The sequence below is a fragment of the Cherax quadricarinatus genome, chromosome 5 (genome assembly GCF_038502225.1).
Source record: "Cherax quadricarinatus isolate ZL_2023a chromosome 5, ASM3850222v1, whole genome shotgun sequence".
NCBI classification, from domain to species: domain Eukaryota; kingdom Metazoa; phylum Arthropoda; class Malacostraca; order Decapoda; family Parastacidae; genus Cherax; species Cherax quadricarinatus.
Window position 1 is genome coordinate 62864703 of NC_091296.1, and position 13355 is coordinate 62878057.

Sequence of the window (13355 nt, forward strand, 5' to 3'; positions counted from 1 at the left end):
AGTTTGGAACCCACACCTAGCCAAGCACATAAGGAAACTAGAGAAAGTGCAAAGGTTTGCTACAAGACTAGTCCGGGGCTAAGGGGTATGTCCTGCGAGGAGAGGTTAAGGGAAATCGATCTGACGACACTGGAGGACAGGAGAGATAGGGGGGATATGATGACATAAAATACTGAGAGGAATTGACAATGTGGACAGAGACAGGATATTCCAGAGTTGAGACACAGCAACATGGAGTCACAGTTGGAAGTTGAAGACTCAGAGGAATCACAGGGATGTTAAGAATTGTTTCTTCAGTCACAGAGTTGTCAGGAAGTGGAATAGTCTGGAAAGGTAGTTTGTGGGTAGAGGATCCATACATAGCCTTTAGAAGAAGTACGATACAGCTTACAAAGCAGGGAGGGAGTGACCTAGTAGCGACCAGTGAAGAGGTGGGGCCAAGAGCTATGACTCGATCCCTGCATACAATTAGGTGAGTACACACTCACAAAGACTGGAGAATAGTCTTCCAGCACTGGAAGATGTAAGGTTATGGAAGATACAGATTTTGATGGAGTGGAACATAGTCTTGCTTCTTCGACGAGAGAAGATATGATCACACCATACAAGATACCTAACATTATAGACAAAATACACATCGAAAGGTTTTCTCTTTTTTTTTTCTTTGCCATTCTTTCTGTTCCTTTTCCTCCGCTTCCTCTTTCTTTTCTTCCCCCCTTCCCTCCCCCCTTCCCTTCTTCTCCCTCACCACTACATCTCTTATACAATCTTTCTCTTTCCTCCCCCTCCCGCCCACAAAAGCAAAATAAAACAGAATAGATTTTTTGAACATCTGAATTTTAAATATTGACCATTTTTAATCAAGGAATTTTGTAAACATTTTTTTTTGCGAGCCATTTCCTCGGGGCTTTAAACACCCACCACAGTTTTTACTGGCCTAAACCCCAAGAAAAATGTACCTAGTAGCATAACCCGGCCATTTATTATTACAAATGTGACAGGTAAATTCCGGATTGGAGTAGATGGGGAAGGGGTGTTGAGGGAGGGGGTGGCTGGATTCGGGTGGTGGGTTGGGGTGGAAGGGAGGGGAGTAGACACACTGGAGTAGGGGAGGTTGAATTCGGAAGGGGGTGGGTATGGTTGGAGGGGAGGGAAGTATCGACACTGGAGAGGGGGAGGTTGGGTTAAGGAGGTTGGGGTTGGGTCGATAAAGGAGGGAGGGATGGGGGTTGAGACAGGAGATGGGGGTGATGGTGTAACATAAACTGACTACCTCACCTTCATTCAGTATACATCACACAACCAAACATTCTTTATGTCCTCCATAATCAACCCAAAACCTTGTATTATATTGTTATAGGTGGCATGCCTATACCAAGTATAAACTACCAGTGATGAATGTCAACCAGTCAGGGTGAGGGCAAGGTTAAACTCAAGACCAACCCACTTTATGCTTACACCCAGGTCAGGAGGTCAGTCTCTCACTAGCTGAGGCCTAAGCTGTTGCCACTGAAGGTACAGACTCACTCTCTCGTAACGGAATCTGTAGACTATCTGCCAATATTATTAAATACATTGTAAACATTGTACACGTTTGTATGTGATATTGGTAGTTTGTATACAATAGCTCTACAAGCAACCTTAAGGTATTTACTTGGGCCTATGCTTTTGTTATACCATTGATGAGTTTCGAGAGTCTTACTACTCTCGAATCCCGGCCATGGGCCAGGCTCTCCTTGTGCTTGCCTGGTCAACCAGGCTGAAATTAAGACACATGTGCAACATCTGGGTATCTTTATTGTAGACGTTTCGCCATCCAGTGGCTTTATCAATACAAATTCTAGGACATAACTTGAAGACAGTAGAACTATGAACAGAAGATGAGGTAATCAGTCCCTCAACCTAGGAGTAGGTGCGAAGAGCACCATAGTCGTGGAGAATCTCCACGACACATGTTGCACATGTGTCTTAATTTCATCTTGTTGGTATTATATACCATTCTTACTCAAGCAGGCTGTTGCTGCTGGAGGCCCGCTGCCCCACATATCCATCACTGCCTGGTTGATCTGGCACCTGGTGAAGATACTTGACCAGTTTTGAAGACTTCTACACTTGTTTCAGCAGTGTTTCTGATATCTTCTGGTAAGGTGTTGAAAAGTCTGGAACCACGAATGTTGAACATAAGAACATAAGAAAGGAGGATCACTGCAGCAGGCCTGTTGGCCCATACTAGGCAGGTCCTTTACAATCCATCCCACTAACAAAACATATGCCTAACCCAATTTTCAATGCCACCCAAGAAATAAGCTCCTCACAGGGTTTATTTTGTATTTCCTACTATATCTCTCTCACTCCAGTATGTTGTCATCATAGTGTGCAGATTTAGGACCAGGACCTAGAGTGCTTTCCAGGTAGTCGAGGGCCTGGTCCCAAATCTGTACACTGCCATGACTATTCCCTGACCTGACTGGCTAGGACCTGCCTAGCATGGGCCAGTAGGCCTACTGCAGTGCTACTTCTTTCTTATATTCTTATGACTATTCCATCGCTGGTAATGTATTTTATACCCAGGTGACACTTCTAATTATACCTGTGGTCGCTATAAGGAGGGAGGGAGGGAGGGAGGGAAGGAAGGAAGGAAGGAAGGAAGGAAGGAAGGAAGGAAGGAAGGAAGGAAGGGAGGAAGGAAGGAAGGAAGGAAGGAAGGAAGGGAGGGTTCTGGAGGCGGGGTAGGGGTCGAGGAAGGAGGGAAGGATGTAGAGAGTGGAAGAGGTAGAGGAGACGAGGAATGATGTGAGGGAAGCGGTGAAAGAGAGAGGAATGTGGAATAGGTAAGAGGAAAGGTAAAAAGAGGACATAAAGGAGGGAAAGACTAAGATGATAAGGAACTGTAAAGAAATGTGTTTACATAAGAACATAAGAAAGAAGGAACACTGCAGCAGGCCTACTGGCCCATGCGAGGCAGGTCCAAGTCTCCTACCGGCTTAAACCAATACCCTAACCTAGTTAGGTCAGGTCACATTCACTTAAGGAAGGAGCACGGCATCTGACCTAGTAGCACAAGCTAGTCAGGTCCAACTCACACCCACCCACACCCACTCATATTTATCTAACCTATTTTTAAAACTACACAACGTTTTAGACTCTATAACTACACTGGGGTAGGAGAGGAAGAAGAGTAGGGAGAGAGAATAAGAGTAGACGAGAGGGCAGAAGGGAAATAGAATAAGAGAGGGGGAGGAGTGAGAAAGAGTAGAGGAAGAAGAGTACGAAGAGAGAATAAGAGGAGGTTAGGGAGGGTCAGAACACTCAATGTTTCGAAACTCGAAAAGGTTCGATTTTTCCCATTAGTTTTCGTTCAGAGGGCGACGGATGGGAGAGACGCTGACACATTTCGAAATGGACGCAACAATTTAAAACTGGACGCTGAAATATAGTGCATGTTTCTCATCACCAAGACAGCTTTCGTACGCAGCTTCATAATTAAGCACGACAGGGCCGGGAGTGTAGCTGCTATACATAATATGCATTATCTGAAGAGACGGGGCCGGGAGCTATGAATCGACCCCTGCAGCCACAATTAGGTGAGTACGTAGGGGTCAGACAGCACCTGGGGTGGTGGGGAGGGAGGCAGGTTTATTCCAAGGGGAGGATCGGTCCTCTGACTTGGATCAAGAGCCCCTCACCAGCATCCCTTGAGGGCATAAACCGGAAGAGCAGAGAAGAATAACGGGAATAACAACTAGATACAGGAATAACTGGAGAAGTGATGGTTTAAGGTGTGTCACAGGTGTGTCATGGATGTGACAGGTGTGTGACGTGTGTGACAGGTGTCACGTGTGACAGGTGTGTCACATGTGTGACAGACATGTCTCTCAGGAAAGTCAGAACTACCAGGATAATCTCTCCAGACAGTATAACCTTAACAGTGGAAATATAGACACATATACAGTATAATGTGATCCTCTATTTCCATTGGGTCGGTATTTTATACCATTTATTTCCATAACCTTAACAGGTATGTGTTTACTTGGTTTTCCGCAAAAAAAAAGTTGTCTTTAGTCTTTGAAGATCACTTTTCAGACATATATCTTTCACCCCTCCCCCCCTCCCCCCCCCCTCCCATACATATACATAAATACATATATACACATAAGTATATATTATGTTTTATTTTTCCAGGTGACAGGAGGGCCAGATGTCCAACGATCCTGATTAGTGGTGTAGAAGACGTCACTCAGGTGAGTGCTCACCTGTTTGTGGTTGCAGGGGTCGAGTCATAGCTCCTGGCCCCGCCTCTTCACTTATCGCTACTTGGTCCTCTCTCTCCCTGTGTGTGTGTGTGTGTGTGTGTGTGTGTGTGTGTGTGTGTGTGTGTGTGTGTGTGTGTGTGTGTGTGGACGGAACGTAAGATATTTTTAAGTATGTTATCCAGTGAACGGGAGATCAAGCAAGGTTTTATGTATATTTATGCAAAACAACCACGTTGGGGGGATGAATGGTAGCTCTAGGCCTTTCGTGTTGCAATCAGCACATCATCAGGAGCTTTCGAAGTTGCAGAGAAGAGGAGGAGGCCCAAGCAGATACGATCACATGAAACACCTCTTGTTGGAGTCACTCCAGCAAAAGCGCTTCATGTGATCGTATCTGTAGAAACAAGTATATATGATGCAAATATCGCTTGTTCGCGATATTTGCATCATATATCTACAAATAAGATCACAGCAAACAGGTGATAACACAATATACAGAACAACCACTGTGAAAAAAATAGTAGATAATGTGAAAAATCGCGAAAACGCTTGGAATTCTACTGTTTTTTTCCACAGTGGTTGTTCTGCATAACTATATCTGCATATCTTCAGCTGTGTTATCTTGGCTAAGATCGTTCCTCCTCTGCACTCTGATCACTTGAAGTCGACGGCATGTCTGATGCAGTCGCTGTTGTCCTCTAGCCACTGGGTCAACAACATTACTTGCAAAAATCGTATATACAGCTGGTTCAAACATTTTAGGCTAATTTCTACTCTGGTGAGTACCGAGAGTTTTCTCACTCCCAGAGCTCGGCCATGGATCAGTTATCATCAATGTTAAGTAACGCAAGAACTGTTTCTAGCACTGTGTTTAGCGTGTTCCGTGCTAAGATCATCTGACTAAATACTCTTTCAGCTACTGCATTGGAAAGTGGCAAACTTAAGATGGTTAATGTAGCTGTAGATTACTGTAATAATGTGTTTGAGTTTGAGGAATCCTTATAGGTGTTCACCGCAGCCCAATAATAATAATAATAATAATAATAATAATAATTTATTATTATTATTATTATTAGTAGTAGTAGTATTATATTCGTGATTAACACTAAACTCGGTGTGGGTGATAGTTCTTTGGGAATGGTATGTGATTTGGTTTGATTCGAGGAAGAGGATGCCTCCAGTCACCGTCAACTACATTGCGACCCATCACCATCACCTACAACCAGTTTCCATCACCTACAACTCATCATTAGTTCATCTACAATCCATCACCAACCCATCACCATCACCTACAGCCTAATTCTTCTGCTTGTATTCCTTCATATTTTTGTTTTCTCTCCTCTTTCTCTCCTTTATCTCATTTCCGCCGTTCTCTTGTTCTTATTCATTTCCCAAGTCCCCTCTCGCACTATCATCCTCTTGTCACTTCCCCTCTCTGTGTCTTCTAACCTCATTATCTCTCTCCCCCCCCTACTATTATCTCCCCCTTCCTCCCTTCCCACATCCACTTCTCGGTGGTTCCTCCCCTTCTAAAATTATTCCTCCCTCCCTTTACCTCCACATTATCTCCCCACTCCATCATAGCCCCTAGTCATCAGTTCTCCCATCCCTCATGACCTCTCCTCCCTCACCTCTCATCACTTCTTTATCTTCCCCTCCCCCTCCCTCACCTTTCATCACTTTATCCTCCCCTCCACCTCCTCATCCTTTCCTCTCCCCCCTCTTTCCCTGGCCATTCATCCGTCAGCGAAGGAGCTGGGGGAGGGCAGTAAAGATATGTCCCCCAGTACACATTGATATCTCCTGGGCATTACGACATCTCACGCAGGATTTATGCGGGTGTTGGCTCCCTTGACTGGCCTGCCGCAGCTTCCATACGCTGCCGCAGTGTGCATTGTCCGCCGGGGGAGCCCCGAAGATTGCGCTTAACATGGCAGTTACGGTGTGTGTTGTAAGCAGTGTAGCGTAGAGATAGCCGCGGTGTAGTACCTCGCTCTGTTGACATAACTCACTAGCGGGGTGACCTCTGTTTCCGTGCGCCGTTGCTTCTGTTGTATTTGTACTTGATGTTTGAATGTTATATGTAACAGAGGCTGCTGTAAATGAGGTAGGTATTTTAAGATATTAATTATAACTGAGGCCACTAGTTAATAAGCTAGCTAAAGGGCTAAATTTTGTGCCATATGCATATAACAGAGGTTAGTCACTCCTTGGCTAGATATTTAAGCATGTGCAAAAGTTAGGTATCTTTATTCCAAAACGTTTCGCCTACACAGTAGGCTTCTTCAGTCGAGTACAGAAGAGTTTCCAGAAGTAGTAGAGATGTGAAGACGATGTAATCAGTCCATCACCTTTGAAGACCTAGTTTGTAAGAGGCTTCAGAAAGGACAAAGTATTGAGTTACAGGGCTTCAAGAAGGAGGTACAGAGCTTCAGAAAGGACAGTGTGTAAGATTTCATATACAAAACATAAGACCTAAAGAGGAACAGAGTTCGGTGTTACTAAAATTAATAGAACGCAGTACTTAGAGTAAAAGAGAGCTCAAAGTGTTTCCAGGCGAGGAGAACTGTTTCCAAGAGAGAACAGTGTTTCCAGGAGAGGAGAACAGTGTTTCCAGGAGAGGAGAACAGAGTGTTTCCAGGAGAGGAGAACAGAGTGTTTCCAGGAGAGGAGAACTGAGTGTTTCCAAGAGAGGAGAACAAAATGATTCCAGGAGAGAAGCCAAAGGGGCTGTCTGAGGAAGGAGCAAAAGGACCGACGAAGAAAGATTATGAGGGGGGCCTCTTGAAGAGACCAAGAGGAGGAGGAGGAGGAGGAGGAGGAAGAGGAAGACTGATCCGCCTGGAAGATCACTGTTGGACCAAACTTTGTAACATGGAATGGAAATTCGGCCTCCTGGCGCGACTTGCAGATCACACGATAACTTTCAGAGAAGGACAGGTGATCTTGGGCGCTAAGGAGTTTCAAGGAGCCGAGCATCTCTGTCAGCGAGGATGCTGCTCCGGTGCCCAGCGGAGAATTCTTGAGCCGAAGAACTGTTACTACTCTCTCTCTCTCTCTCTCTCTCTCTCTCTCTCTCTCTCTCTCTCTCTCTCTCTCTCTCTCTCTTCTTGAGTCATATCTGATTACCTTCCATTCCCAGGAGGCTGTGTAACGTTTACGGATTTAACGCTTGCCCCATAAATGTAATAATAATAATAATAATAATAGTAATATAATGGTAAGGAGAAGAATAGGGAAAGTCCTTCCTATTTTTTTCCATAATTTTGGGGTTTTTCGTGTTAAGAATGTAGGTCGTGGACGTCTGTCCACCCAGAAGTCCAATGTAGAGAAGGTTTCCGAGGATTGAGGGTTCCAGTGCTGAAGATTCGCTGAAGGTCTACAATGAAGTGGGGGAGGAGGAGGGATCTCCAACACTACGACCACCAGTACCACGATCACCAACACTACGACCACCAGTACTACCATCACCAACACTACGACCACCAGTACTACAATTTTCAGCACTACAACCACCGGCACTACGATCACCAACACAACGTAAATGAGAAAGATGCATCATAATTTACACCTGGAAAACCCCTAGAGAGACTGGTTCAAAACTTGCACATAGAAATCATTCCCTATAAAAGCAAAAGGCTTGGCAGACTTTACAGTATAGCCACAATAACAAGTAGGGGTGCCATGAGTACACCGAAAAACAATACAATAAGAGGAAAGGGTTCTAAGGCTATTCATCAGGATCCCATCGTACATAGAAGGGATTACCAATAAGCCCCTGGCTGTCTTCAAGTTGGGACCGGATAGGTTTCTAAGATCAGTTTCTGATCAGCCGGGCTGTGGTTCGTATGTTGATTGATCAGACCCTGATCTACCGAGAAGTCTGGTCTAAGACTGAGCCGCAGGGGCGCTAACCTCGGGACCACCCCTAAGGTAGACTCCGTGCAGGTAAATCAACACTGTCCACCAATGGTGAAGCATTACACATGTGCAGCATCAGGGTATCTTTATTTGTAGACGTTTCGCCATCCAGTGACTTTATCAGTACAATACAAGGACATAATCCGAAGAATTATTGTCGGTATTTTATACCATATATATACACCACGTCCACCAGTACTTCCACCACCAGTGCTCAACAGTGTTTATTATCTAGTATCTGTGCTATTACACAGGTTTTAAACATATGTTGGAAGACAAATGTATCCGACTCAGGAGAGGTCCTCTAGCAGTGCCAGATATGCGAAGGGCAGTACCAGGTATGGAAAGGGCAGTGCCAGGCATGGGAAGGGCAGCGCCAGGTATGGGAAGGGAAGTACCAGGCGTGGGAAGGGCAGTGCCAGGTATGGGAAGGGCAGTACCACCAGGCTTGGAAAAGGAAATACCAGGCGTGGGAAATGAGGTGTCAGGCGTGGGGGAGAGGAAGTGCTAGGCGTGGGAAAGGTACTAGTCTCCCACTCTGTATTTGCATACGAGGAGAGAAGACTGCTGTGTAGCACCGCACTGTGTAGCTGTGTAGCACCGCACTGTGTAGCACCGCACTGTGTAGCTGTGTAGCACCGCACTGTGTAGCTGTGTAGCACCGCACTGTGTAGCTGTGTACCACCGCACTGTGTAGCTGTGTACCACCGCACTGTGTAGCTGCTGCTGCTTTTCCGCACCTCGCGCATAGTGTCAGCATCACTATTGATCGCAGGACAACGATAACCCTTGATAACATTCGCCCCCCCCCAGCCACAGCATCAATGATAACCCTTGATAACCTTCTCCCCCCCCCTCACTCCAGCCACAGCATCAATGAGAGCCACAGACAGACATTACCTAGCTGACAGTCACATTATTAAATGCTCTGTGAGTTTAATCCCAATTTTAGGGATTAAATAATTCTCGAGGGAGAGCAGGTGATATGCGACCTTAAAATGGTGCCATGTAATTGGCACTCTGATACTTAGTTACTGAGGGAGTAGTGTGGTGCTTGTGCCAGTATGTCTCATGTAGAACTTAGCCATACATATTGCGAAAAGGACTTGGGGGTTATGGTAAGCAACAGTCGTAAACCAAGACAGCAATACCCAGGCGTACGTAATAAGGCAAATAGATTACTGGGATTTATATCAAGAAGTGTAAACAACAGAAATTCATCGGTTATACTTCAGGTTTATACATCATTAGTAGGGCCTCACCTAGATTACGCAGCTCATTTCTGGTCTCCATATTACAGAATGGATATAAATTCATTAGAAAACATTCAGCGAAGAATGACTAAATTAAGACGAAGAATGAAGGAGACATGATTGAAGTGTATTAGTGGAAGATATGTATTAATAAAGGGGATATAAATAAAGTCTTAAGGATTTCCCTCCAAGAGAGAACCCGACCTACTTCCACTGGGGAATCCCGCCTACCAGTGACAGTACCTTCGTCTGCTACCCATCCCCTTTTCACCTGACGCCAGTATATAAGCGCCAGCCTTCTTGCCTGTGCTCCAGATTCCTCACGACTACGGTGCTCTTCACACCAACTCCAAGGCTGAGGGACTGATTACCTCATCTTTTGTATATAGTTCTACTGTCTTCATATTATGTCCTAGATTTTTTTATTGATATAATGCCACTGGATGGCGAAACGTCTACAATGAAGATACCCAGATGTTGCTCATGTGTCTAATTTCTCATCTTACCGGTATTGTATACCATTCATGTACATACACGAGACTCCCCCTTCCCCGGACTCCACCAGAGACTCACCACTAAGTCTTTCTTGGCTGTCTACTAAACTCTCACTCTCTCTCTCTCTCTCTCTCTCTCTCTCTCTCTCTCTCTCTCTCTCTCTCTCTCTCTCTCTCTCTCTCTCTCTCTCTCTCTCTCTCTCTCTTTCTCTCTTTCTCTCTCTCTGATAATGCGTGTGTGGACTTTCTACTTCACTTACTGACAGGTTAACGTGGGAAACTGGCTATGTGCGCGTCCATAAGGTTGAGAATCTCATCACAACACAAGGGAAGTCAGATATTAGCACTGCTCTCTCATCTCTCACAACACGATATTGCTGCCACAGTCTCAATATATCACAGTCATCCTCTGAGCAGCCGATAGACTTTAAATCCAATTAACCAGTCGAACCAACTGTGTTTGCTCGTGTCAGTACCAGAAATACTTGGGTAGAATACAGAATTTGTTATATATGAAGAGCTAAACCCGTGAGGGCTATTCAGTGAAAAGCAGTGCTGGAGAGTCGAGCCTCCGGCTTATTTTCTTTTTCTTCTGACATTCTTTCCACTGTCATTCAGTGTTTGTGCTGGATCATTTGGGAGAGCTGTAAAATTTTAGGGGTCATACTGCGCCAGGGGAGCGAAAGGTAGGTCGGGTTTGATCCAAGGATAGGGAGGGTAACTCCGTTTCTTCGAATGAAGGAATGGAGCTACCCTCCCTATCCTTGTTCAACTTGCACTTTGAGGGAGTTGCAAGTTGAACGAGCTGCATATGTAACCAATAGTAGGAGCCGCAACTTGACCCCTGTGACAGTAATTAGGTGAACACACACACACACACACACACACATACACACACACACACACACACACACACACACACACACACACACACACACACACACACACACACACACACACACACACAGGGTGAGGCTGGCTTGCTGGAGGGTGGTAGTGGGTTAAGCCCCGTCTCCAGCTTAACGCGTTAGAGTAATCCTGCTGGCTTAAGCCAGCTCTGGCGGCCGCCATCAAGAGGAGACCAAGGGGTGAAGTGAGGCTGGACTCCTTTGAACCCATGTTCCTTTGTTGTACCCTTTCTTTGAACCCTTACAACCTGTTGCACACATTCTTTGAACCTCCTTGCTACCTTGTTGCACCCCTTCTTTGAACCTCCTTGCTACCTTGTTGCACCCCTTCTTTGAACCCCTTGCTACCTTTTTGCACCCCTTTGAACCTCCTTGCTACCTTGTTGCACTCCTTCTTTGAACCCCTTGCTACCTTTTTGCACCCCTTTGAACCTCCTTGCTACCTTGTTGCACCCCTTCTTTGAACCCCTTGCTACCTTGGAAATAAATGGTATAAAATACCGACACAATGGAAATATAAACACATATGCAGTATAAGGTGATCCTTTATTGACAACGTTTCGCCCACACAGTGGGCTTTATCAAGTCCCAGGTCCCTCACATTACTTTTCCGCTCTGTTGTATGATCAGAGTTTGTAGTATACTCAGTTCTAGTTATTATCTCCTCCAGTTTTTCCTAACAGAGTAGTTGGATTTTGTCTTCATTGAACATCATATTTTTTCTGTTGCCTATTGGAAAACTTCGTTTATATTTTCTTGGATTAACCGTGTCCTCAATAGATGACGGTTTCCTGCAGATCCTAGTATCGTCTGCAAAGGATGACAGTTTTGGGGAATCCAAGTGGTTTTCATTCGTGCTTCTTAGCACTCTTTCAAAGATTGTTATGATGTGGGACGTTAGAGCTATTGGTCTAGAGTTGAACATTAAAATGGTATAAAATACCGACAGGTTGTTAGGTAAGACACATATGCAACAGTTAGGTATGTAGATGAATGGTTCAGAGAGCCGACATGTTGATAAATTAGACACATGTGCAACTGTTAGGTAAGACACATATGCAACAGTTAGACAACTTTATTCCGAAACGTTTCGCCTACACAGTAGGCTTCTTCAGTCGAATACAGAAAGTAGGCAGGAACAGTAGAGATGTGAAAACGATGTAATCAGTCCATCACCCTTGAAGTCGTAGAATTTGAGGTTGTCAGTCCCTCGGCTGGAAGTTCAGTTCCATGTCGGAGACTATCTGAAGATCAAGCGCGGAAGGGGAAGTTACCTCTCCTTCCTTGATCTTCAGATGGATTGGTTTGACATGAAACTTGAGCCGAACTCAAGAATCACGACTTCAGATGATGGACTGATGTCTTCGGCATCTCTGTTACCTGCCTACTCTGTATTCGACTGGTGCCTACTGTGCTACAGCTGAATAAGTGTCTAACTGTTGCATATGTGTCTTACCTAACAACCTGTCGGTATTGTATACCATTTTGATGTTTAACATGTGCAACTCTTGGGTATCTTTATTGAGGAAACGTTTCGCCACACAGTGGCTTCATCAGTCCATACAAAGGAGAATCTTGAAGAACAGGAGGAGAATGAGGTAATCAGTCCCTCAACCTTGAGTCGATGTGGTCAGTCCATCAATCTTGAATAGAGGTTGTCGAAGTTGATGTCAGGTCTGTACCAAGATACCCTTGTGTTGCAGTGTATGACAGATTGAACATTAAAATGGTATAAAATACCACCTCTACTGTGGAAAAAGACACTTATGTACAGTTCAGGACATTTATTAAAGGAAACGTTTCGCCACGAGTGGCTTCTTCAGTCCTAATACAGAGAAAACTAAGAAAACACACATATATATAGTGGCGGGAGTCAGGTGAGGTGATGGGCAGGGTAGAATGGTAGTATTAGTAGTAGTAGTAATGGAACTAAGGAGGTGAGGCAAGAGGGACCTGCTGGCATCCCAAGTAACACCAGTTCCCCTGATGGTAATATCCTCTTGCTTAGTAATTTTGAAATATTGTAACTACCGGATTTTTGGCTTTATAGTGTTACTGGCAGAAATTGGTGCAGCTTCAATGCATTTTCTCCGTCTTAAGTCGTCTTCTTTAATAACTAGTTTAGCTTCATTGAATTTCATAGGGGTGTCAACATCGTCTCTATATTGAACACATGCGTTTTGCGGTCATCATTTCTGCAAGCATTTTTGTGTTCTGCTATTCTAATGTCAGAGTTCTGGCTGTTTCCCCTACATATACTTTGTCACCCCCACATGAGTATAGTTGTGTACAGATGGTTATATAATACCGACAAGATGAGATTAAGACACATGTGCAACATCTGGGTATCTTTATTGTAGACGTTTCGCCATCCAGTGGCTTTATCAATACAAATTCTAGGACATAACTTGAAGACAGTAGCTATGTACAGAGATGAGGTAATCAGTCCCTCAAGCCTGGGGAGGGTAGGTGCAAGGCACCATAGTCATGGAGATTCTGAACAGAAGAAGAGCCTGGCGCTTATAT

At 44.7% G+C, this 13355-nt stretch overlaps 1 protein-coding gene across 6 annotated transcripts in view; it reads left to right on the top strand.

The window, feature by feature from the left end:
* The window catches only part of LOC128685076 (leucine-rich repeat neuronal protein 2), a 472917-nt gene that overhangs the window by 396952 nt on the left and 62610 nt on the right, over positions 1–13355 (top strand). For all 6 annotated transcript variants that reach the window (XM_070103086.1, XM_070103097.1, XM_070103092.1 and 3 more), the window contains one exon: positions 4183–4241. Coding sequence is in view for 1 of the 6 variants with exons in the window: in XM_070103071.1 (XP_069959172.1) it covers positions 4183–4241 (59 nt within the window). In the remaining 5 variants the exon portion in view is untranslated. The remainder of the gene's footprint in view (positions 1–4182; positions 4242–13355) is intronic.